Raw genomic sequence first — 23,844 nt, 5'->3', positions numbered from 1 at the left:
GTTGATTTGAGATCGGTTGTCGGGGTTGAAAGGGAGCGGTTAGTTCCGAATTTGGAATTTACCTTCAATTTAACTTTCCGTCGAACGACTCGCGGAAGTGCGGCTCGCAGTCTTTCACGAAAAGTATATGCTCAGCAATGACGCAGCAGAGTGGAGGTAGCACCATGGAACCCGTCTCGTGGTTTCACTCTTTGTCAACAGCTGCTTCCGTCTCATCCTTGTCAGACATGGTTCATCGAGAAGAACGGACACCACTCGTAAATCAGAGCGACATTGAGACAGGTCATACGACTCACGCCCAGTACGGTTCTTCTTCTTCTATGAGAACTTCTGCTTCTGGTGAGCATTTATTAGCATTTATTAGACCCATCCATAGAAGAAAATACAGGTGTTGAGTTGCCAAAGGATACCAGCAAGCGCAACTCGATGTTTAAGAAACGAGTCCGATACTATGTTCCATCTACTGCATGGATACCTGACTATTCGGTTTCCCTGTGAGTAGACATGGCAATGTCAACCGCATGAGCTCATATTCATCAGCTTGGGTGGCGATCTTCTAGCTGGAGTCACTCTTGCGGCTATGCTCATTCCCCAGTCTGTCAGTTATGGAACTTCACTTGCGAAGCTAAGTCCTACAACTGGTTTGGTGCGCCCCTTCGTATCTTTCCGATAAAATGTTCATTTCTCTTTAGTTTGCTGCCGCCATACCGCCGATCATGTACAGTCTTCTGGGGACGTCAAGACAACTTAATGTTGCTCCAGAAGCTGCGCTTTCACTCCTTGTTGGACAAGCAGTTTCCGATTACCGTCGTGGGGATCATCATACTCGTCCGGAAGATGCCGATGCCGTCGGTATTGCAGTTTCCACTGCCATCACTTTCCAGGTAAGTAATGATTTGTTGGGGCTAGAACATTGCCTCAAAAAGACTCATATGACAAATTATAACTTTGTAGGTTGGGTTGTTTGCGTCGATGCTTGGATTCTTTCGGCTGGGCTTCCTGGATGTTGTCCTCAGTCGTGCACTCCTCCGAGGATTCGTGACTGCAGTTGCAGTCGTCATTACGATGTGCGTACAATCGTTAAAAAAGATGACCCACGAAGCGCTCAAGTTGTATCATAGAGAACAACTAATACCTATGTTTGGCCTCGTTGCCCTAGAGAACCAGATGAATCCCGAGTCAACCTTGGACAAGATAGTTTTTCTTCTAGAATTTTCATGGAGTAATTATCACAAACCGACGATGCTGGTCAGCTTCGGGGCGCTGCTCGTGCTCATATTCATGAGAACTTCCAAAGGTTACTTCAGACGAATTTGGTGGATCGAACGGCTCCCTGAAGTCCTACTCGTTGTCGTGCTCTCTACAAGTATGACCATTAGCTTCTTATCTTTGGTTCTCTGACTGGTTTGCATAGTTATTTCAGGCTATCTACGTTGGGACGAAGAAGGTGTTGATATCCTCGGCAAAATACCTATCAATACTGGCGGTCATTTCTTTAGCTTTCCGCTGAAACAATCGATAAGCTACATCAGAGGAACGACATCGACTGCAGTGTATGCGCATAATTTCCTTCGCGAATATATTTATTAACATCAATCAGTTTGATAACCATCATGGGTTTCTTGGATAGTACCGTTGCGGCCAAGCAGAACGCTGATCGCTTTGGTTACTCCATCAGTCCGAACCGTGAACTCGTTGCACTTGGGGCTGCTAACCTTTTTGGATCTTTCGTTCCTGGCACGTTGCCAGCATTTGGCTCAATTGTGAGGTCGAAGATTAATGGCGATGTTGGTGCGCGCACGCAATTGGCCTCCCTTGTTACTGCCGGCATAACATTGTTGGCGACATTCTTCCTTCTCCCGTATCTATACTACCTGCCAAGATGTGTCTTGGCCTCGATGTGCGTGCCTTTCATTTCCGCTTGGTCTGTGGCGTTGACTTGGCTTCAGCATCTGCCTCTTTGTGATATCATTATTCAGCGAGGTTCCCCATGACCTAATGTATTATTGGAGGTGCGATAGGTTGTCTTGTATAGTCTTAGGGTGCTGACCACTGACGTTAAGGATCCGAGCTTGGACTGACCTTGCAATGATGTTCCTCACTTTCTCGCTATCTGTCATCTGGAATATTGAGATCGGAATCATTGTCAGTCTCATCATTTCTTTGCTGCTTGTTATCAAGCGTTCCTCGCACACTCGCTTGATTATACTGGTATGTCATTACCTAAAACATTTTTAAGCGCTCAGACGGTGTTGCAGGGACGCATTCCTGGCACTGATCAATGGGGGCCCATTGCTGACAATCCGGGCGCTGAAGATGTTCCTGGCATATTAATCATTCGTATCAGAGAGAGCTTGGACTTTGGTGCGCTTCTATATCATCTTATTGAATGCCGACAAAGCTCAATACGCATACCAGCTAACACGGCACAGTTGAAAGAACGTCTTCGTAGACTGGAATTGTATGGCCCAGAAAGGACCCACCCTTCAGAAGAGCCAAGAAGGCAGCCCGCAAGCACACTAGTATTCCATATGGCAGACGTCGAAACGTGTGATGCCTCGGCAGTGCAGATCTTCCATGAGCTGTTGGAGACGTATCAGGTAAGAGCTTACGCGACTTTGAAAGCTTTATCTCATTCGATCAGAATCGTGGCGTTGAGCTCTTCGTGACTCACCTTCGTTCTGGTCCTCGAAAAATGTTCGAGCGCGCAGGTATTGAGGAGCTCCTAGGCTCCGAGGCATTCTTTGCCACCTTAGGAGATGCTATGACCAGCATTGGGCAGCAATGAAGGGCCCAATTTTCATGTGGTTGTTTGACGAAGATTTACGACCGTTGACGACCTTTTGACGAAGGTAATGCATCGGGCACATAGACTAGTGGCACTTAGAATATATGACGGAGCTTGCGAGTGGAACATATGCATATACTTACATAATACAATTATATGAGGTTGAAATTGAAACTCGAGAAGTGTCGATACCTATTATTAGCACCTATTACGATGCTTTTGGACTCACTGCCGCTCATGTTCAGAGATGGCCGTTAATGTTGACGGTTGTCCTATCCGTGCTTCATAGCCTCATGGCTCCTCCAAGGTATCATGCACCCACATCGTAATATCATGATTTGATGAGTCTCAGAACGAGAACGTTCTGCTATGCATGGTTACGACGATCTACGTACATTGCTCGCTTCCTTGATCGAGACTATTTTAGCTCGAATCTTGGACGCTATAAAACCAATGATGAGATTTTCCTACTGACTTTGGTACCGTTCTCCCACTTTTTGTTGTTTTGTGGCTCTTACAGCTAATGCGTTCTTTCCTCCTACCTGTCCTTTCGTTTACACTCGGCCTCGCCGCCAGTGCGTTTGCCGACCCCACACTCTCTCCTTGGCGGGTACACGAACAGCGTTCCCACATACCCACAGGATGGACCCGTGCACGAAAGCTCGATTCTTCTGCATCGATTCCCTTACGATTTGCGCTTGCCCAGTCAAATATCGAGAACATTGAAGCACTTCTCTACGACGTGTCGCATCCTGGTTCATCCAATTACGGTAACCACTGGTCTGCAAGTCAGATCGCAGCTAAATTTGCCCCCAAACCCGAAACCATCGAGACCGTGCGTTCATGGTTGATCGAAAGCGGTGTAGAGCCCCACCGCATGAAACTCTCTCCCACGAAGGGCTGGCTTGAAGTGGCTTCTACTGTCGAAGAGGCTGAAAATCTTTTGCTTGCTGAATACCATGTGTACGATCACGAAACCGGCACAAAACACATTGGTGAGTCTTGTGGTCATAGCGCTCATTGACCTGATTTTAACTTTGACCACAGCCTGCGAGAGTTACCATTTACCAGAGCATGTGATCCCGCATGTTGACTTCGTGACTCCTACCATACATTTTGATGCCAGGATCCAGAAGCGTGATCAATATAGCAGAGTCCCGATCGGCCAACCTGGTCAGGGTAGCACTCCTAAGACGACCGGTCACATCGACGACATTTTGGACCAGATTGAGGATTGTGACAAGCAAATAACGCCAATTTGCTTGAGGGCTCTCTACGGACTTTGGTACGAGCCAGTCGCCGGGAACATCAACAGCTATGGAATTGGTACGTGCACTTCCGCCGTGCAACTATGCTGGGGACTGACGAACTACGAAGTGGAATACACCCCACAGGTCTATGTGCAGTCTGATCTTGACTTGTTCGCAAAGAATTTTTCAACTGATCTCGAGGGAGTTTCCCCTACATTGGTCTCGATCGATGGAGGTACCATTGCAACTCATTTCCCACAGAGCAACTGATCAAGATGGTTGTATTAGGCAGCCTCACACCTTCTGGCTCCAGCGCTTCTGGCTCTGACGCTTCCTTCGACTACAATGGGGAATCCAACCTCGATCTGGAGTACGGTATGACCTTGGTAACAAAGAAACAAAACATTACTCTTTACCAAGTTGGAGATTGGGTTGAAGGTATGGAGATGACCGGTAAGTTCAACATACAAGGCTGACTGTGCCGATGTTTAGGTGGTTCTTTCAATACCTTCCTTGATGCCCTGGATGGGACATACTGCGCGTATGATGGCGGTGATGATCCCTCCCAGGATCCTGTTTATCCTGACACTGCTAGTGGCGGATACAACGGTAAGTTTTTCAAATATGATGATATTCTAACTATATTCAGCTGCACGATCCAGACGATGAGGATTGCGGAACTGTCCAGCCCGCAAACGTCATTTCTACATCCTACGGATACAATGAGGCCGACCTCTCTGCCGCTTATGCTATTCGCCAATGTGATGAGTACGCGAAGCTCGGCCTCATGGGTGTTACTTTCCTCTTCAGTTCGGGAGACGAGGGCGTTGCAGGGAACACAGGGAACTGTTTAAATGCCGATGGTAAATTCGCAGATCATTCAAGCATCGTCAAAGCTTAGACTTATTTTATTGCAGGTAGTCAAACCTGGGACGGTAAAATCTTCAATCCCTCCTTCCCTGCTACATGTCCATATGTCACTGCGGTCGGTGCCACCCAAGTTAGCCCTGGCCAAAATGTATGGGAACCCGAAAACGCATGTGAACAAGTCATTTACTCTGGCGGTGGATTCAGCAACTATTTCAGTATGCCCGACTATCAGAAGGGTGCGGTCAAAGGGTATCTAGCAGCTAATCCGATCTCGTACTCGAAGGATATCTATAACTCTACCGGAGTAGGTCTCTTCATAGTTCAGACCCAAGTTTAGTCAAGGGCAAGGTTGACCATTCTTGCAGTCCCGTGCATATCCCGATCTTTCCGCCAATGGAGCGAACTACGTCGTTGCTATCGATGGTAGTTTCCAGCTCGTGTATGGGACGTCCGCGGCTTCACCTGTCGTCGGTGCTATCTTGACCATGGTGAACGATGCTCGCATCGCGCGCGGCAAACCAACTCTTGGGTTCATCAACCCCACTGTGCGTCATGCATCACTCTTCCAATTTCAAGTTGTAGCTGACGTTTTTTGAAGATCTACTCCACTGCTTTCGTACCTAGCTTTAAAGATGTCACCAACGGAACGAACCCAGGGTGTGGCACTCTGGGATTCAATGCAACTAAAGGTTGGGATCCCGTCACCGGCCTCGGGACGCCATACTTTCCCTCTCTGCTTGCCAAGTGGCTGTCTATTTAAACTCTTTCTAAGCAGAGGACTTTCACTATACTCGGACTCGGACCATATTCATACCTCCCGCACTGACTACTTTTTGACAAGACTTGCATTCAATAAAATAAAACATTATACACTGGCACTTGAGATTGTTTGGGTATGCTTATTAACCTTTATATTGGACGCGACGCAGTGCTCGCTGTCTGAGATAGGCCTGTACGACCAGTTGCTCGATCCTGGTGGGGTCATAAATTCAACAGGTGCATTGGTAGAGGGGGCTAGTAAGTCACCTTTGTTTCACCATCATAGCTGTTCCTTGCCTCAGTATGCCCTTGAACAACTGCGCCGCGAGACCACGGTATAAGGCGAAGAATCCGCCAGCGGTATATATTCCTTGGAGTGATGATCGTATTGACGGGCCCTGTGATGAATTGTTGGTTGAATTAGATCTACGGGAAGCTTGTACGACAGTCTTTGCGAGCAACAACGGGTATAACATAATGACGGCTTCGTGAGTCGCGTATTAGCACTTGTTAAACAACAGCATCAGAGGAATGTGACCCGCCTATAGAATTTGCAAGCGCGCCTCCTACGAAGGAATGGCCTGGGGGTGGGGAGGCACGTTCTTTCCCCTTGAGCATCACTCGTCTGTACTGCTGGAACAGATAGAGTGTGACCGCGGGATTGAGTGAAAGCACAAAATTGGATGAGAACCCTATGGTCATTATCATAAGTTGTGATGATCGAACAAGCGCTTCTTGAAACCCAAACCTTTCCAGAATCCCCGTAACCCCTCTTCCCGAAGTATTTGTTGGCAAATTGCCGTGAACCGTGATGTTCCTCCTTGTGCTGAGGAATCATCGCTCACTCGAGCGGTTTGCAAGCGCACCGTAATGAGATTGAGAGGTGTCGTGATGGATCTACTGGCAATGCCTGATAGGTAACCAATTGCGAGCTCCTGTGGAAGAGACAACATGGCTGCCTTTGATTTTCCATTTCCGCGGACAACGACTGCTCGCAAGAAGGAATACACGTAGTAATACAAAAAGCTGATTCGATGATGATGAACAACTCTTAGACACAGAATGCAGAAGCTACTGACCTTGAAAGTAGGGTAGCACCAGTGTCTGCCCCAATGCCATCGTATAACGACGATAGTCCATAGGTGTGGATTTGTTTGCGTATGGATGTGCCCTTCTCCGTAGCCTGTATACGTGTGGTGATGAGATCCAGTGGGTAAGTCAGCGCATTGGCGCTCGCTGCTCCTAGTGAGCCCGATGCTGCCTGAACGAAGGGTGGTAGAATGCTGGTCATGATAACTTCCAGAATCGAATTTGGGATGTTGGTCAAGACAGAACCTTTTCACAGCACTGCATTAGTTCTTCAACCGAACAAGCATTTAATAAGAGTAGTAATCACATGTGAACCTGTCAACAGCAGTGGCAGAGTGGGAAAAATCGGATTTGTAGAGGTTCCCCACAGCAACTGTGAAGCTCTTATATCTCAACCCAATATTCATCTGGGTGGTGAAGCGACGTTCAACTTCATCAAAACCTTTCGTTCACGAAAGAAAGAGACGTCCTTATTCGGCTGCAATGCCGATGCCTGTGATATTACCTGCAAAAGTAGTACTTACGTGATTTCCTCGCTGAACTTTAAAGTACCAGTCATACTCTCTCCCTAGCCAGACCTATCGAAGGAAGTGAGTCGTTTCCTGGTCGCACGAATAATATGTACTACTGCGTAGAACCACAAGGTGCGTCACACTTGTAACATTAATTTGTAATTCCTAATGCTAGAGGACGTCGATTCTCAGACTTAGATCGGCCACAGCAAAATATGAAGTAGAAGGGGCGCTTCCCACTCAACCTATACAGGCCGCCACGGAAGAGGACCAAATGTTCAATCTGGACATAATTGTCTTCGATCCAACGCACGAACTACTCTGAAACGGGTGCTACATATTATATAGCACTCAAAGTGTGTACCGTGACAGCTGACCCGCAGCACGTCATGATATAAATTCGTTATAGCCATGTGGAAGTTAGGAATGCTTCCTGCCTTAGGTTTGCCACTGCCTCTGCATCTGATTCATGATCGGCCCGCCACGCCCTCACTTCTACTGCTCTTGCTATTTCCTGCAAGGCAATCGCACAGCCTCGGTGTGCAGGAGGAAATGCACTGAGCAGAGCGCGATGAGTGAGAATCGTGTCCAGGTATTCGCCTCCTGTCGTCCGGAAGTGTGATGCCGCGGGGTAGGGGTACGGGGATGGAGAGAGCACGTGGGATTCGGGGGCGAGTGAAGCGAGGATGGATTGGAGGAAGTGGCATGCGGGAAGTGGAGAGCGCGGGACTATGATAGAGGAGGGGAGCAGGTGGTTGGTGGTTGTGGTGGGGAGGTCGCACGAGCTGGACTTTGAACTTGATGATTCCGCGTCGGACTACATGAGTCGTAAGTTTGATGGTGGGAATTCCAATGATTTTGGTTGCACTCACGTGGTACGCTGGATCCTCTATGTTTGCACCGTCCTCGCTTGCCCTTTGCAAGGCATAGGGGACAACAGAGACCGTTGGATCGTCTTCGGGAGCCTTTCTCCATCACGGAGTCAAACTTACGTATGACGGGAGGGGCTCATGCTTACCTTGGTCTTGCCTTTCGACAAGGTCAGTGTTTGTAGAAGCTCACAAAGATCAATCCCGGCGCCATATACCTACATGACGAGCGTTAGAACTTGCTTCTGAGAACTGATTCGGCGTCAACGTTATCTCACTGAAATTCCGTGGCTGTGCGATTCATCGTAGTCCGTCACGATCACGGGACCGACTGGAGAGTCCATGTCGATATCCATCATAATGTAGCAGTTATACAATAAACACTAGCGTAAATGCAGGGAATGCACGAAGAAATCGGTGCTGGGTGTAGGGAACAGATGAGTTGATATGGATCGCTCGTGTGGTTGCCGATAGCTATATGTAGCTGTTCTCCGAGGGCATGCGGAACCGGCTACCCTGCCTCGTGTATCAGGGAAGGAAAAGAAGGACTTCTATTATTGGCTAGTTTTCTAAATGTGGGGACACAACGCGGTACAGGGCAAGAGATCTAAGCCAGAAGGCTACTGGCGAACATGCAAACATGCAGGCGAGAGAGTTGCTTTCAAGGGCAGTTGAGGCGCACTGTGCTGGTCATGGCAGGGCGCAAGACAAATTACGGACAATGCAATAAATCGATGGGCAGGTGCACAACCGTATACATCCATAGCCGTCTGAAATTCTGCAGATGCCGGAACGGGTAGACAGTGCCGAAGAGGAGGATAAGGACGCCAGGTACACTCTGAATCACTGCCATATCCGCACCACAACCAGATATTTCTGTACGTATGCTGGGATTATAGGCACGTTGTGCTGGCAGAGATTATCATGGTCCAGACCTATAGTCACCGGGAAACGTTCGTCAGTATCCACTCGTCAAGACACGTATGTAGTAAGAATGAACATAATTCAGAGAGAAGATCATCGATCTCGCTGGTAAAGCAAGAAATTCGATCATACACAAGCGTCCAACGACCTCGCGTCAAATGATAAATGGATACACTTATTCATCATACACACTGGAAGATGTAAAAAGACTGCTTAGGGGAGCACTTACGGACGAAAGCTCCATCTAAGTTGCCTCAGGGACTCGGATAGGCCAAATGTCTATCGAATTCATACTATGTAGCAGCGAGGAATTTTGGTCATGTTGAAAAGTCAGTTAAAAACTGATTGTCCTCGACCGCATAGGCACGCGGTATTAATTACGTAATACTGTAGGGAATTTTTGCTAGGTGATTTATTACACAGAAAAGGAAATCTGCTTATGTGTCTGCAAGCTAGGCTGAGGCTCTTGATTCAATGTTTCACTGAACAAAAACTTCCTATTAACTCTATAGTGGGGACTACGCCCTTATGAGGACTGAATTGTGGATCAACCCTTGAACGTTGGACCACAGAAGAGTGAGTCTTGAGTTAGGTTCACTGATTCACATTAGCAAGTCTGGTGGCGATACAAGGAATTCTTACGATCGGAGGCTGCGTTTCATAGTAAACGATGTCCAGGTATCGTGCATGTTGAGCTATGAATCACCAGAAGCTCCAGAATAGCCTTTGTTGCACTCTCTGCAATCCGATGATTTACCTCGACCCTATATCATCGACAAGCCGATCAACATGTCACAGCAGGCGATGCAAAAATCCGAGAAAATGTGTGAATTTTTCTAACTAGGGGGACCCAGTCCCATGTGATAAACTACACAGCAGTCATATTGCAAACGAGAAGAAAAAATGTGGTAAGAGTCTGTGAAACAATGCGATCCGGTCCAAATACCAATCAAACAAGAAACTCATCCCGCAGAAGTATGTAGTGAAGATATTTTTCAACCTCTCCGACTCCTACTAGGCCGGCGCTTACAAGGGAAGGCGCTGCTTCTCACTCATGGAAGCGGGCTGAGCGACGACGTTCTGTCATGAACAAGAAAGAGGAAATGACAGTTCGTCAGCACGATTCAGAAAGGCGCGATACCAGGACCGACGTTGGAAAGGGTTCCATAATTGGGGTACTGGCTCTGAGGTGGGTGCGACTGACTCACCTCATCGTCAGCAAGGCGGATGCGAGTGTTCTGAGCCTTGGCACGGGCGCTCTTGACGAACTTGGAGAGGACGAACATGCCGAGGAGGAAGACAGCGGCCAGAATGGCAAAGACAGTGCTGGAGATCGCGTCCTGGGAGCCAATGTGGAGCCAGTCATCATCAAGACCTGAGCTGCAAGCAGCGGCCCATTGCTTCTGGCTGGTAATGGCGTAGTTCTAGAACAGTGGTATTAAGACTAGCAAATTCAAAAACCAGCGCAGGTGCATACCTCGATCCTGTAGATGAATTCCGTTGCAGCAATGTCAGACTTGTGGCCGAAAGCGTGGTAGGTCTCGAAAGCGCCGTTGGTGCCGTTCTTGAACTTGATCCTGACGAAGTCACGGTCTTCAGGAGCAGGTCCGCGACGGAGCTCGAAGGCAAGAGCAGAAGCATAGTTCGCTGTAGTCCTTGTGTTAATCGGCTGAATGCATTGAAGTGAGATCATACGCACGGATACCGGCAAGCTCAGGGCTCTCCTTGACCATCTCAAACATGTGGAATAGCGAGATGAAAGGCTGGTAAGAGGTCTCAATGAGGAGGAATTGTAGAGGGTCGCCGTTGAATGCAATCCGCTGGAGGGAGCTCAAGACCGTATGGAGGATCGTGCGGCCAGCCACTGAACAACAATAAGATTAGTGGTGGACAGCGCACGTGAATCGAAATTGGCTCACAGTTACCAATACCACCGACATCCTTGTCCGAGAATACGGCGTTCTCGTGGAAGTCAGCAAAACCACGAGCCTGCTCAACCAAGGTGGGGGGAAGGCGGTGAGCGTAGGTCTTGTTGTGTGAGAGCTCAGTCGAGACGTAGTCGTAAATCTAGAAGAAGTTCAGCCAGACACCAGTAATCTAAGTTAGATGGCAACACACATTCCACTAAATCACAGAGGTAATCAGCATTTGTATCAAAGAATTAGAGGTGCAACCTACGGCATTCTCAAGAGTAGTAGGGCGGCCGAAAACGTAGTCCCTGACAGAACCGAAGAAAGGACCAGCAGCCCTTGCGGTCTCCTTGAACTCAGAAGACGAGTAGACATCGGCGATGTGTTGCTCGAAAGCCTGCGGGTCACGGTGAGATCGTACATCCCCAGGTTTGGATTTTTGTATTGCTTACTGGACAGTCAGTCCATGGCTCAAGGGACTTGTCGTTACCGGGCTCGACAGTCTCGATGGGAACATACTGGTAACCGCCAAGGGGAGCAATGACGGTGGTCTCGTTGGCAAGAACGATCTTGTTAGCAGGGTTGGGAGGGAAAAGACCCTGGAGGAGGGCGATAGCAGAGTCAAAGATCACGGTACCCTCACCGCCAGCCTTGGCGTGGACGTGGACCTCATGGGTGTCCACGAGGTCGGTTTTCATGTCCGCGATGTATGAAGGAGAAGACGAGGACATATAGGTCGAGCGAAGGAAGGATCCGAGCTGGTGAGACTCGGCCTGTAGTGCAAGCTGCATCAGCTAGGGAAGCTACAAGCCGCATACTAGTGACTTACAGCACCAAGAGCAGTGCTTTCGGTGTAGGAGCTCTCATAGGTCCTGGGGTCCTGATAGTACTCTGTGCGGTCACCATTGCGGGCGATGACAAGAACACCAAGAACGTCAGTCATGTTTGTATTAGTAGGTAGTCGGTGAGGGTTGAGGAGTTGGAGAGGAAGAGTGCTGCTGTTCTGTTGTGACAGTTGGAATCCTTGTCCTTAAATCATGGTGGAACGCCAGCCCCTGCGCTTGTTTGCCTTGCACTTGTTTAAGCGACGAGTCTAGATCACATTAGGTGAGCAAGGAGAAGGCCTGGAAAACGCAAGGAGGGGACAGCACGGAGCCAATGCATAGAAGCTCGCGGAGAGCATGGCCATTCTGTAAATTGAAAAGTGCGTGTGTACACTCGCTTCCTAACGGAAGGGCCTGAGTGGGCAAGCTCGAAACTCGAAAAAGTTAGGTCTCCTGTGCGGATAAAGAGGTCCTCATCCTGCTTGAATGATACGATGGGTATCATGCCAAGATCGTGACCTCAACATAGATATTATCCTTTTTTGGGGCAATAGACAGGTGAGGATTGTGGATAGGCGGGTGATTGATTTTGATGGGGCGCAGGCTAAATGAGGCTCCGTTTACTGTTTTGGGTCGACACTTGATGCATGACGGACAGCCTGATCCGGCCCCACCAGTACCACGAGTCGGGCTGAGCCCCCTTAAAACCACGGAGAGCTTCAATCGTTCACGTTAAGATATATCTCCGCACACTTGTATCAGACATCACCAAGGGCTAACCCAGTTTCAAAGCACAGCTGCAAAGCAGTACAAAGAAGAGTCCTTAGTAGGCAGCCGCAGAAGGGTTTGCATAGCAGAACTAAGGCAAAGATCGTTAATGAGCAGGGGATCTAAGCCTTGACTGGCCGAACCTACAGGGCAGATGTCAATAACCGGAGAAGTCGTGAACATACGCTAGCGGCCATCATCCCAGAAATGAAAAGCATGCTGGCCACGATTAGATAACTGGAATCATTGCGGGCATGCACCTGGACATGCGCAAGGTTAATATTATCGTTTTACGTGCGAATGACAACAAAATCTGCACCTATTCCGATTAATCAACATACGACAGCCTCATGGTTCCGCATCCTGAGTACTCGCGGAGATAGTGCAAGACATGTTTTCTTGCCCACGCCTATAGGAAAATGCAGAGTCCAATATGCAAATACATAAGAAGGCGATGGTGAGCGAGGAGTTGGCAACTTCGCGCACATGAAAAGTCCGACGTTGCAATGGAAGTCACAACAGAAGTTGCGTAATGCGCCTTGTATTGGCAGTATTGTCACATGCGGCCCTGGCTATTCGAGACACCACGATATATGACAATAGATGCACCACTACCCGAATCCCACCGTTAGCGTGAACCAGTACTTCCCCACACCACAGGCACCGCACGCGACAACTGCCAGTGGCATCACTGTAATTTGGGTGACGACCCGACCACACTAATTACATCGCTCTACTGTCAACATCACACGCCTTTCAGCTCAGGCGCCAGTGAAAGTCGCATTCGAAAAGTAATGTCGAGCGTTCCACCTCCGAGTTGCCGGCCAGCATGGTCCTCTCGAAAGAATGGTCGAAGTTTCGGTAAGACTCGGACGGCTGTGACTGTGTAGCTTCGTTTCGTTCTTATTCCTATTGTGAGCGTATAATCGAGCGATCGCACACGTTGTAGGCTGGAACCGTATGAGATACTGGCATGGTATTTCTGAGATGGAAGATGGAAGTGTTAACGTTCTATCCCGCAAACTGATTGAGTCACCCATTGAATTTCTCACGCTGTATGTGCATGTTGACTGCGTGTTTGGAATGTTCAATGAAGCATTAGCACAGTGCTACTAGTACCGGCGACCGTTAGCACCGACCTCCTTCCATATTAATGCTGGATAGGGCCCTTGGCTCATACACTATCTAATATTCTGTAAGAGCAGAGTACACGTTGGGTGTGGTAAATCTAATCAGTGCAGGTATCACGGGAAGATCTGGCTACAGATGTGAAAAGTCGAGCCCGAGACTCGGAGTCGTCCGAGTCGCCGGTGGCGTTGAATGCGAGCAGCCTGTGAACACTTTAATGAGTTGGTAGGTAAATGTTAGAGTGGAAATGGGTTGAGTGTCATTCAGTTCGCATGGCCCGAAGTCCAGATGGTAGAGAAGCTAAGTGAGAATAAACATCAGTCGCTTCCATTGGCGATAAGCATAGGCCACTGACGGTTTGTGTCTCGGAACTAGCTAGGCGGGCGGTCCTTTTGCAGTGCTTCCTTGAAAACCTTATATTTTTCCTCCGGCAGCGCGCTGGTTGGTAGCCCTCGTACGGACCGAGGCGAAGGCAATGCACCAAAAGCCTTTGCCCTAAGGGTTTTCACATGGCGGAGTTTGGTGTAGAGGTAAACGCCCGTCTTTGTCCTCACATCCCTCAAAACTGGGGAAATGATCTCCATTGAGTCTTCTACCGTCTTGGGGCGCGGATGGCCCAAAGCAACGCCTCGCTGGTACAACCATTCCTTTCTTAAATTTCACCATAACTGCGATACTTAAAGAAGTATTAAAGTACAAAGACAGTTCCAATGCAACGCGCTTGCCTTAGATTCACGATGATTATGAAGTAGCGACGGTGTTGAAGTTGAGCCAAGTCTTGCCTTTTGGTATGGGACGTGCTTCCTTTATGCAAGCAGCATGGACAAAGACAGCCGACGTTGCGGTAGGTTGTGGTTGCCTGTAGTAATGATCAGTATTCAATCATCAGTCTCGTGAATAATATTGATACAACACATGTATGATCACCTCGTTGCGTCCACCTACTTGTCTGAGTCTGAGCCTCGGTTACAGCAGATGAATCGCCATAGAAATGGAGGATTAATGCGGCAAGTGTTGACTTTCTCGTAGAAGCGGGGAGGTCTGTGAGCAGACAAGTCCATCACCTGCGGCTCCCGACCCGTCAAGAGCTGCGCAGACTCTTGAGCGGATTTTAAAATTTAGGAATGATCTGGTCGAACAAACATGTTTGGATGTTGGAGAAACACGAATCCCATTGGAGTGGGCTATCGGTATGACAGGAAGAGATAGCGGCTGTTATGGCAGTGAGCGGGTACTTACTATATATCCGAGACTACGTGACGGTCCTCCCGGCTGACTCTACTAAAAAAACATCTCCCTAATTCGTCGAGCTGACATGAATGAGATTTTCTTGTAGCAAATGACCCGAACAATTGGCGAGCCTTCAGCGTCTGGTTGGGGCGCTGTTCATCGGGTGTTTCTCTTCGAAACCTTGTAGATGCAATCGTGTGTAAGCTACGCCCACTTTTAAAGGGAACTAAATACAATCATCAGATTTATCACTGGGTCAGCGTGTGTAACTGCAACTAGTAAGGAGGGACTCTAACAAAAGTGAACAAATAGCACGACTGAGGAAGCATATATGGATTACACATGTACTGAGGTGCGTCTTGCGAAGAGTACTGACATAATGAACGTATTGTGTAGAAACAAAAGTTCAATAGAGGACCTCAGGCCGTGCGTGTCCAGTGACGCAGAGCCACGCGTTGGACAATATGAATGGTTCATCGAGAATGGATGCTTCTGAAAGGTCAAGGAAGTTTGGGACTGATCATCGGATGGTGGCTAACCAAAATTGCAATTGGACGTTTTACTCGCCGCGAAGATTGGGACTATTAGGCGCGGTTTGGTAATCGACTTATTCGCGGAACATGGTTCGTGCTATACCATAATTGGTGTGCAGCTGCCTGCCAACGCTCCACAACACTTACATCTTCTCAAATGCGCTTGAGCCTCCATGGGGCAGTACCAATATTTGATTAGGCACCTGTCTCATAAATCGAAGGAGCTATGTAACCTCGACCTTCATCCGTTCTCGTCTTCTCTCGGTGTGGCTCAGTAAGTAATCAGCTGATCAGCGTGCTACTGGCTCATATGATACTCCAAATGTTCACATATAGGGCCTGCTCCCATGATCATGGCGCTCGGATATCTCCTTTTACCTGTCCTTATCGCACAATAAGCACTTAATAAACCAGAGCTTGGTGCTCAGCATCTCCAATTTCGTTACTTTTCCCCCACTCTCCCGCTGCCTCTGTTTCGCCATGTTAGACTCGTTTACGCTAAGCGTTATGATGATGCTGCATCCACTTTAACTTCATGCGTTTCTTGATACAGCATTTCATTGCTGAGGGACATAGTTGCCATTATATGCTCTTTACTGGCTGTTGTTGACCGGATTAACTTCCGACCAAATTCTTGCCTCCGCTCTGGTGTTCGGGTGTTGTCGGATTCATTACCTCCTTCGTCAAAGATCTCTTAATCCTTGGATTGTGTTATTTTTGATGCTGGCTTGGTCGGTTGTGTCTTCTAGAATACGACTTTCAAATTTCCCCGATGGATGGAGCTCGCATTGGCCTTGAGCCATGGCTGGTCCCTGGCTCGCATCCCGACTTGGGGGATTTGGATTTGCTGTGTGGTTATTTATTGGTTTGGCGTGCGCCTTTTAACCCCACCCCCCCTTCTCTTTCTCTTTCTTCGGCTACTCCAGATAAATTAGTAGCCAGACGAGCAATATTTTGTCACGCTGTTCATCACGTCTTCGTCAAAACCCCAAGTGGTCTCGTCCCGTGTCATCGACATGGTAGGAGTTCTTGGACTTTCCTTCCTCATTACCCTGATCACTGTCAAAGATCTTTTTTCCGACGCCGCAGAGCTCGTCGTCACCCCCCGACGGTGAGCTCACAGTACCTGAAAGTCCATATCGTCGCGATCATCCGAATGCAATGTCAAGCTCTGAGTTAGTCTACTGCTCCCTCTTCATAACAGATATCTGATACTCTAACTAGCCGTCCCGTGCGGACTTTCCTCCCCTTTGATTCATCAACATCGGCCAACCCCGGGGCCGGGAGCTTCCCCTTCCCTGGCAGGGCGGGCGGCACCTCTGGCGCCATGGCTAACAGATTTGGCTCTGCCGCCAATATGTTGGTATACCCCTTCAACACGTTCACCTACCCTGTTTATTTGAATGGTTCCATGGGGTCGAACATTTCGTCTAATGGAGACTTTCCCTACAGCAGCGAGGAAGCTACTACCACCCATCCCATGATGGACGATATAGCACGGCTGCAAAACCACTATCCAACTGCTGACCCCATGCATTACGGTTCTTATGAGCTTCAACCTAGCTTGGGCTATGGCGACTCTGGGTACAACCTTCTAAGCCGGCATGGTGCTCTGTACCACGACACCGCACAGGGAGGCATCGACGCGTGGTATTCCAGTAGTCCAGTTACAGGAGGCAATCCCCCACCATCCTATATACCACCAATGTATGCCTCTCGTCACCGTCTATGAGTAGTCACTTTACTTACAAGTACCCTCACATACAGGCAGTATCCGGATGGCTGTACTCCTTATCGACCCCAATACGTCTCCCCCAGCACAGATGCATCCTCCAGCTCCTGCCGTGAGCCATCCTCCTACCCCCGTGAACCTGATTCATCCGCCCACTATCCTGGGGCGTATCATGCCTCGTGGCCACGATGTGAGGACCATGCCATCTGTGATCCGCAAGTAGTTGGTTCTAGTTTGCCAGAACAACCAGACCCGTCTATGGCACCTTTACCTTTTGCTGCAATATTTTCACATCCCTACATAGGTCACGGAGATGATACAAGTAACCCTTCACATCGTCCACCATCCATCCAGCCACATCAAGATCTGCCCCACCGTAATTCACGTTCTCGCCAGAATTCCCGGCGTCGTCGTAGATCTCATTCTTACAGAACCCACCACTCGCCGCCGTCCATTGCTACATTCTCTTGTGACTGGCTTGTCGGAGAAAATACGACTTGTACATTTAAAGGGCCACTGGATGTATTCAAGACGCATTTCAGGCGCAGTCATCTCTCAGGGGATCAAAATGCGCCAAATGCATGTCGTTGGCGCAATTGTACATATCGGAAACGCGACAATGCAGACATTTGCGTCATGCGGCGTGACAGTGTGCGGCGTCATGTTTGGGAGACCCATCTGGGTTTGAAGAGGAAAATCTGATCTTTTTGTTTTCGTCATGATATTATGCGTTTTCTTCAATACTCTTGATTGTCCAAAATTTTTATGTTCGTCACGATATTACGCATTTTCTCCAATGTTCTTGATTGTCCTCTTGGGGAAACCCATCCGGGGGTGAAGAGGATCATCCGATCTTTTTATGTTCGTCACGATACCACTTATTTTATTCCATGATCTTCCTCTTAGTGTAGCATAACCACGACCTTCATCTGCTCTCTTCTTCTCTTGCTATCAGTAAGTAATCCGCTACTCAGAGTGCTACAAGCTTACATGGATCATGATGGACTCCAAACATTCACATATGACGCTGGCAGGTCCTGCTCCCACAACTCAGATCACAGCGCTTGGACACCTCCTTTCGCTCGTCCTTGCGTATCACACAATTAGCACATAATAAACCAGAGCTTGTCTTTGATGTCATTACCTTTCTCTCACTCAGGCTCATCCATTACCTCCGTTTCGCCATGTTAAACTCGTTTGCATTAAGCGTCATCACGATGCACTGGTTATGCGTCTAACCTCGATTGACCTTGATCCGTCCCCTTCTTGCGATACAGTTCAGTAGGCAATTAACTGATCGAAGTGTTACTAGATAGACTTCAAATGTTCACATACAGGTCCTGCTCCCATCTCACGGTGCTCGGACATTTCATTTCGCTTGTCCTTATCTCACAATAAGCACATGATAAACGGTTCAGAGCACTCAGTGCCTTTAATCTCGCTACATTTTTCCCACTCCCCCGCTGCCTCTGGTTCGCCATGGTAGATTCACTTGGATCAAGCATTACGCTGTGTTCAATTCAACTAAGATGTTCCTCGATCCAGAATTTCATCGCTGAGGAACCTAATTGCCATCATCTGTCCTCTGCTAGCTACCTCTTGTTAATTGGATTGACTGTGCTAAATCCCTGTGACCGATCCATTACCTTCTTTATCAATGATAAGTCCCATGGCATCCTTGTGTCACGCCACGGCCTTCAAATATGTCGATGCATGTGGCTTGGTAGGCTATGTCTTCTAGAATATAACCTTCGTTGGCTGATGGTCGCGTTGGCCATGGCCAGTCCTCTGTTCGTATCCTGATTTTAAGATGTGTTATTGTGGTGCCAGTGATCCCCAGCATTGCCTTCCTGGCCAGAAAACTCAAGAACACGTAAAACAGAAGCGGCGTGAGCACCAGCAAGGTACATCTCGTACTAAAGCCTCATAGTAGGTGTGACTGTGGATTAGCATTTTTCTCAACCTTCCTCCGGCACAATACTATACGGTCTGAAAATTCAGTAAAATTCAAGTTTATGTAGAGGGTATATGATTGGGCCCATATATATGAGTTGTCAAATTTACGAGAAAAAAATATACAAAGTTGCTGAGGAGTGATGCTAAAAATAAATGATATCTCAGTAGACGGTCATGTGATCCGCGTCACACCTAGCTTAAATTACATAAACTGTATCAATATTGATTGTATTTGGTGCCTCGATACCCTCGGCACAACCCCACCCCGGCAACTTTACCATGGGCCGACTGAGCAAGGATATTGACGGAGCTTGGTCTCATTCATAACGCAGATACGACTTCAGGGTCAGCGCTTTTCAGGTTAATCTAGGATAATGAAACTGTGTCCTTGCAGCACCACAAAACAATACTGATAACGCAAATTGATTATTGGTCTGTTCCCTTGTTCCGCTCCGTCGAAGTCACGAAAGGAAGCTTTCCTTTCCCTTGGAGGACTGTCTTCTCTGGCTCAAACTGCGGCCCGTGCTTTCATAAGACATTTCCAGGACCGTATATTTGTCCACGACTTCTTGAGCATATTCCATGTTGAGCCATCTATTTTCGGCTGCTGGAGAAATAATATGATGTGTTCGAATTCTGTATACTGGTTATCTTTTGGCGTATTTCATACGTCGTTGCCACTTCAGTATTCAGTCCGGTATTTTGGTTTCTTTCAGTTCAGTATATGGTTTTTGCCTTCATGTTTGATCGATTCTTCGCCGACTAATCACCTCGGATTTAAAGGCGTGATTTAGTATCAGAAATAAGCTTAAGGAAATGACGATGTCAGTCTGAGTTGGAGATCCATGATATTAACTTTTAAGTGATTTGTCAATGATCGACGCCTCTTAAGTGACTGACTGCTCGGTCAACCATGACGCTCAACACGAGCTCGACGTTCCTAGTGGTGCCAGGGACCGATCGTCGATCACTGCTACCCCAAACAGGCCGTAACCCACTAGCAATTGCTCGCCGCGAACGAGCACTATCAGGCGCTGGGTTAGTAATATTAATAGACTTGTTCGCACCACAACGGACATAGGTACGACCGCTCAAAAGCCCAAACAATACTTCCAACATATTTCAATTAGATCCTTGAGCTCGAGCAATGAGCACATGTCGTGGTGCCAATGGCTGAGCTAGTTGCCCACGCAATTAACCTCGAGCCTCATCCACTTTGGTGAGACTCATCAATCAGAAATATCTAGTTGATCAACCGATCAAATTCGGTTCAGAGTGATACGATAGACTCCCATGCTCAAAAGGCTCGGAAATGTCCTTTCCCTCGCCAAGGACTAAATACATAATAACCAGATATCAGCGTCTTTATGTCTTTGCTTTCTCCCACTCACAGTATGCACCCACAATTCACCCATAAAATCCGTCCCCTCCGATCGGCACAGTGTAGTGCCACAACTTCAACTTCAGCTGTTTCTCCGTACAGCTTTTACTCGATCGAGGGACATGGATCCTAGATCCCAGTTTCCGCCGTTTATTACTAGCTAACTCTTAGTAGCCCAAGTAACTATGCTACACTCCCGCGTTCAAAAAAACGTGTTCCATGGCCGGGCTGCCGCCATTTCCCCCTTTATCCAGCATACACCTATTCGTGGTTCACAGTATTCGCCTTCGCCATTGGCATGGCCTGGTCGGCGTTTCTAGAAGATCTTCTTCAAATTAGGCACTTGGCCGGTCGTGGCCAGTCCCTTTCCCGTTTTTAAGGCCTTCGTCGCAAGAGTACCTTGTTCACCGTTCGTTCTTCTGCCATGACGCCCCCCCCTTCTTACCAATTTCCGGCTGCCCCAATGTCTGGTATCGCATCTGGTGTCCCACCCACAGGAGAAGCACGCCAGACTGTTCCGCAGCGACACCAGCAATACTATACGACGATGTCCCCCCCTTCTCACCTACTGATGACTGCCTCGATCCCTAGTATCGGTGGGTCCCATCCATTTATATTTGCATCTTCTCATTGTCCTTCTACAGGACAAGCATACCAGACTATTCAGCAACCAACCGAGCAACACTATACCACAGCGCCTCCCACCGCCGTCAACATGGTAGTACTTTTCGGACTTTTCTTCCCCATTACACTGATCATTATCAAAGGTCTCTCGCTTAGCGCGACAGAGCTCGACGATACCCCTCGATAATCAGCCCGCAGCACCTGGATATCCAGATTATCACTATTACTCGAATACAATGTCAAGCCTTGAATCACGGTTAGTCTACTACTACTATTACTCCCTCCTCATACCATACATCTCACACCGTTATTAGTCACTTTGGTCAGACTGATTTTTCTGGATTGTCGACACCAGCCAACCACTGGGAGAGGAGCTTCGCCCCCCCGAGCAGGACGCCCATCACGACCTCATCGAATGACAATGCCGCAACGAGCTCGTTTGGCTTCGCCGCTGGTCCGTCGAGCCACGTCGCCAACATGTCCGTCGACGCCGCCATTAATTCGAGTGATGCATCGAATGGCAGTGAGGCAGCCTCAGCAGCCTATTTCTCCACACACAAAAACCATACCCAGTCGAATGATGCCATGATTGACAATACGACACGACCACGATTTCCAACGACCACATGCATACCTTCCAACGATTTTATTCCATTGATGCCTAGTAACGCACCTGGTCCACAAACCACTTATACGCATCCTCCGGCAACTAACATGAACAAATTCACGGTTTATGGCCCCCCTTTCCATAACCCCCCAAGCCTTCATAGTGCCCAGTACCACACCACGGTAATAGGGAACAATCTCCCCCCATCCAGCTTACCGACAATGTATGTCCACCATCATCTACGAGTAGCCACTTTGTTTACAATTACCCCATATACAGGCCTTATTTAGCGCAACATGTCCCGCCCAACACAGGTTTTGCGCCCCCCGGCTCCTACCTTAAATCATCCCATGATTTTGGGACGCAGCATAATTCGCAACCAGCTGGTCCTCCATATCAGCCAGCCCCGTTCATGGTACCTTCGCCACCCATCTACCCACGACCAGATCCGCCTCACCGTAATTCACTCTCTCGCCCGAGTTCCGGGCGTCGCCGTAAACCTCATACTCAGGAAACCCAACCCTCGCCACTTTTTTGCGACTGGCTTAATGAAGACAATAAGCCCTGCGGATTTGCAGGGTTGCCGGATGATCTAAATGAGCATTTCACGAGCAGTCATTTATTATCAGGGGCTCAAAATGCGTTGGGTAGATGCCGTTGGCGAGGTTGCCAGTATCGTAAACGCACAGATCCAAACGTCCATGACATGCGGCGCGACAGCATGTCGCGCCATGTTCGGGAGAAACATCTAAAGATAAAGAGACGTATGTGATCTTCTTTTTGTGTTCGTCTTCTGCTTTTTTTTCCCTTATCCCCTTTATTTCCCCTTGGGTACTGCCGGCAGGGCTCATATTGCATAGAAGTTCGTATGTTGTCACACTTGCTAGCATCGCTATCGTCCCATTCTTTCTGTTGTCATGTAATGAATCGAGTACAGTCCCAAGCTCATGTTCTGGTATACTTCGTTCTATCAGACGCAGTATGGCTATACTTGTGTGTTATTTTTAGTCTGCTGTCAAGAACTTTCCTTGTTTCCAGAGGTTGACAAGCAGGCCCTCGGAAGTCTCACCTGAAAACTATCGCGAGTGAAGAATGTCCATATGACGTTAGAATAAATGCGCGTTCTCTTTGGTATCAAAACGAAGGAATCGGTGTCCTAAACCCTTCCTGAACGTCACAGGTGGGAAATAGTCACCACTACAACTAACCTGAGGTTGTTCAAGCGTCATCCGATCACATATCCTTGGATTCGAAGACGATAGCCGGTTGCCGGGAGATATTGCGAACATAGGCTGTGAATTCTTCTGAAAATTCTCTCGGAACGTCTGAGAATGTCTGTCAAAGGCACTCCGCCAATGGCCATGAAATGGAAGTACCAGCCAAGGAGTTGGTCGTCCAGGGTTCTCAAAACCACCGGAATGGCTAGCTGTCATCCCAAGTTGAACAACCTGTATCGCTTAACAGCAGGCCAGGCCAACTATCATCTGTGGCAAGATCACCGGAGGCTCCGAATTACTTGAAGAATCTTGTGAAACAGGTTCGAATAATGAATTCATATCCAGTAGATGTAGGGCTGGCATGCAGCACGTAAGGCGTGATGGAAAATTAGGTCTAGATTGGTCTATGGAACGACGATCCTGACGAGGATGCTGCCACGAATACGCAAATAAGGATATGTGCAAGATCTCGCACAGGGGAACATACCGATGGATGGTCATTGGCTCGAAATGCGGCAGTGCAACATGGACAGGAAAGCCAGACGGCCAAACAACATAATGATCTGGCACATACGTGCCCGGCGGAGGTAGCTGCAAAATGAGCAAGACAAGAAAGAGTAATCGGAATTAACTTGACATGCTACTACTCACTTTTTGGCTCGTCTCTGAACAATTTGGTTTCTTTATTGCTCTGGCGTACGGCGCCGATTTGGGACCACAAATTTGAGTGAGGCATCTTGCGCGACTCACATCTTATATACATCATGTAAGATCGATTAACGCTGGAGACTGTCCGAGGACACCCAGGGAGAAACCTTGCGGTGTGATCGACATACCGCACCTTCTCACCGTCTCCAACAAGACTCAGTATGT

At 48.2% G+C, this 23,844-nt stretch overlaps 8 protein-coding genes across 8 annotated transcripts; 4 read left to right on the top strand and 4 right to left on the bottom strand.

Moving 5' to 3' along the window:
- The first annotated feature begins 12 nt into the window (after positions 1–12).
- Positions 13–2,993, top strand: BJ212DRAFT_1394779 (sulfate transporter family-domain-containing protein). Its single transcript, XM_041337156.1, has 13 exons — positions 13–339; positions 389–494; positions 541–646; positions 693–884; positions 955–1,067; positions 1,122–1,366; positions 1,415–1,553; positions 1,601–1,900; positions 1,950–2,012; positions 2,064–2,211; positions 2,259–2,364; positions 2,419–2,600; positions 2,645–2,993. The coding sequence occupies exons 1-13, from the start codon at positions 138–140 to the stop codon at positions 2,786–2,788; spliced, it is 2,046 nt and encodes a 681-aa protein (XP_041186767.1). The 5' UTR covers positions 13–137; the 3' UTR covers positions 2,789–2,993.
- BJ212DRAFT_1394773 (subtilisin-like protein) lies at positions 2,994–5,757 on the top strand. The gene is made up of 10 exons (XM_041337155.1): positions 2,994–3,095; positions 3,141–3,783; positions 3,836–4,114; positions 4,166–4,273; positions 4,327–4,476; positions 4,531–4,647; positions 4,701–4,901; positions 4,956–5,212; positions 5,274–5,453; positions 5,507–5,757. The coding sequence occupies exons 2-10, from the start codon at positions 3,312–3,314 to the stop codon at positions 5,666–5,668; spliced, it is 1,926 nt and encodes a 641-aa protein (XP_041186766.1). The 5' UTR covers positions 2,994–3,095; positions 3,141–3,311; the 3' UTR covers positions 5,669–5,757.
- Positions 5,758–5,930: 173 nt separating this feature from the next.
- On the bottom strand, positions 5,931–6,958 carry BJ212DRAFT_1284685 (mitochondrial carrier domain-containing protein; the record flags this gene model as incomplete). Its single annotated transcript, XM_041331843.1, has 4 exons — positions 5,931–6,116; positions 6,187–6,359; positions 6,416–6,693; positions 6,747–6,958. 4 exons carry the CDS (start codon positions 6,956–6,958, stop codon positions 5,931–5,933), a joined length of 849 nt encoding a protein of 282 aa, XP_041186765.1.
- Positions 6,959–7,368: 410 nt separating this feature from the next.
- BJ212DRAFT_944948 (uncharacterized protein) lies at positions 7,369–8,632 on the bottom strand. The gene is made up of 4 exons (XM_041344414.1): positions 8,416–8,632; positions 8,287–8,355; positions 8,141–8,233; positions 7,369–8,085 (listed from the first exon to the last, which is right to left on the bottom strand). Exons 1-4 carry the CDS (start codon positions 8,494–8,496, stop codon positions 7,672–7,674), a joined length of 657 nt encoding a protein of 218 aa, XP_041186764.1. The 5' UTR covers positions 8,497–8,632; the 3' UTR covers positions 7,369–7,671.
- Positions 8,633–10,185: 1,553 nt separating this feature from the next.
- On the bottom strand, positions 10,186–11,914 carry BJ212DRAFT_1284682 (histidine phosphatase superfamily; the record flags this gene model as incomplete). Its single annotated transcript, XM_041331842.1, has 8 exons — positions 10,186–10,485; positions 10,539–10,708; positions 10,761–10,925; positions 10,981–11,128; positions 11,180–11,185; positions 11,240–11,368; positions 11,424–11,744; positions 11,801–11,914. 8 exons carry the CDS (start codon positions 11,912–11,914, stop codon positions 10,186–10,188), a joined length of 1,353 nt encoding a protein of 450 aa, XP_041186763.1.
- A 1,764-nt stretch (positions 11,915–13,678) lies between these two features.
- On the bottom strand, positions 13,679–14,752 carry BJ212DRAFT_1591062 (uncharacterized protein; the record flags this gene model as incomplete). The annotated part of the gene is made up of 3 exons (XM_041342507.1): positions 13,679–14,323; positions 14,448–14,550; positions 14,637–14,752. 3 exons carry the CDS (start codon positions 14,750–14,752, stop codon positions 14,063–14,065), a joined length of 480 nt encoding a protein of 159 aa, XP_041186762.1. The 3' UTR covers positions 13,679–14,062.
- A 1,413-nt stretch (positions 14,753–16,165) lies between these two features.
- Positions 16,166–18,197, top strand: BJ212DRAFT_944638 (uncharacterized protein). The gene is made up of 4 exons (XM_041344413.1): positions 16,166–16,473; positions 16,523–16,629; positions 16,679–17,161; positions 17,222–18,197. The coding sequence occupies exons 1-4, from the start codon at positions 16,471–16,473 to the stop codon at positions 17,886–17,888; spliced, it is 1,260 nt and encodes a 419-aa protein (XP_041186761.1). The 5' UTR covers positions 16,166–16,470; the 3' UTR covers positions 17,889–18,197.
- A 2,660-nt stretch (positions 18,198–20,857) lies between these two features.
- BJ212DRAFT_944477 (uncharacterized protein) lies at positions 20,858–22,693 on the top strand. Its single transcript, XM_041344412.1, has 4 exons — positions 20,858–21,241; positions 21,291–21,403; positions 21,462–21,977; positions 22,034–22,693. The coding sequence occupies exons 1-4, from the start codon at positions 20,948–20,950 to the stop codon at positions 22,524–22,526; spliced, it is 1,416 nt and encodes a 471-aa protein (XP_041186760.1). The 5' UTR covers positions 20,858–20,947; the 3' UTR covers positions 22,527–22,693.
- Positions 22,694–23,844: the final 1,151 nt, after the last annotated feature.

The sequence above is a fragment of the Suillus subaureus genome (genome assembly GCF_016647635.1).
Source record: "Suillus subaureus strain MN1 chromosome Unknown BJ212scaffold_62, whole genome shotgun sequence".
NCBI classification, from domain to species: Eukaryota; Fungi; Basidiomycota; class Agaricomycetes; order Boletales; family Suillaceae; genus Suillus; species Suillus subaureus.
Note: the sequence above shows the minus strand (reverse complement) of the source record. Positions and strands in the feature narration are given on the sequence as shown.

What these genes read in the sequence shown, in the direction of transcription:
- BJ212DRAFT_1394779 (XM_041337156.1), top strand. Translation starts at nt 138, where the DNA reads ATGACGCAGCAGAGTGGAGGTAGCACCATGGAACCCGTCTCGTGGTTT. An exon ending in CCTGACTATTCGGTTTCCCT is followed by an intron (nt 495 to 540) that starts GTGAGTAGACAT and finishes CATATTCATCAG; the next exon opens with CTTGGGTGGCGATCTTCTAG. An exon ending in AGATGTGTCTTGGCCTCGAT is followed by an intron (nt 1,901 to 1,949) that starts GTGCGTGCCTTT and finishes ACTTGGCTTCAG; the next exon opens with CATCTGCCTCTTTGTGATAT.
- BJ212DRAFT_1394773 (XM_041337155.1), top strand. Translation starts at nt 3,312, where the DNA reads ATGCGTTCTTTCCTCCTACCTGTCCTTTCGTTTACACTCGGCCTCGCC. An exon ending in TGCTAGTGGCGGATACAACG is followed by an intron (nt 4,648 to 4,700) that starts GTAAGTTTTTCA and finishes TGCACGATCCAG; the next exon opens with ACGATGAGGATTGCGGAACT. An exon ending in ATATCTATAACTCTACCGGA is followed by an intron (nt 5,213 to 5,273) that starts GTAGGTCTCTTC and finishes CCATTCTTGCAG; the next exon opens with TCCCGTGCATATCCCGATCT.
- BJ212DRAFT_944948 (XM_041344414.1), bottom strand. Translation starts at nt 8,496, where the DNA reads ATGATGGATATCGACATGGACTCTCCAGTCGGTCCCGTGATCGTGACG. An exon ending in CGCACAGCCACGGAATTTCA is followed by an intron (nt 8,356 to 8,415) that starts GTGAGATAACGT and finishes CTCGTCATGTAG; the next exon opens with GTATATGGCGCCGGGATTGA. An exon ending in TGTCGAAAGGCAAGACCAAG is followed by an intron (nt 8,234 to 8,286) that starts GTAAGCATGAGC and finishes TGATGGAGAAAG; the next exon opens with GCTCCCGAAGACGATCCAAC.
- BJ212DRAFT_944477 (XM_041344412.1), top strand. Translation starts at nt 20,948, where the DNA reads ATGACGCCCCCCCCTTCTTACCAATTTCCGGCTGCCCCAATGTCTGGT. An exon ending in CTCCCACCGCCGTCAACATG is followed by an intron (nt 21,242 to 21,290) that starts GTAGTACTTTTC and finishes TCATTATCAAAG; the next exon opens with GTCTCTCGCTTAGCGCGACA. An exon ending in ATGTCAAGCCTTGAATCACG is followed by an intron (nt 21,404 to 21,461) that starts GTTAGTCTACTA and finishes CACCGTTATTAG; the next exon opens with TCACTTTGGTCAGACTGATT.
- BJ212DRAFT_944638 (XM_041344413.1), top strand. An exon ending in AATGCAATGTCAAGCTCTGA is followed by an intron (nt 16,630 to 16,678) that starts GTTAGTCTACTG and finishes TACTCTAACTAG; the next exon opens with CCGTCCCGTGCGGACTTTCC. An exon ending in CCATCCTATATACCACCAAT is followed by an intron (nt 17,162 to 17,221) that starts GTATGCCTCTCG and finishes CCTCACATACAG; the next exon opens with GCAGTATCCGGATGGCTGTA.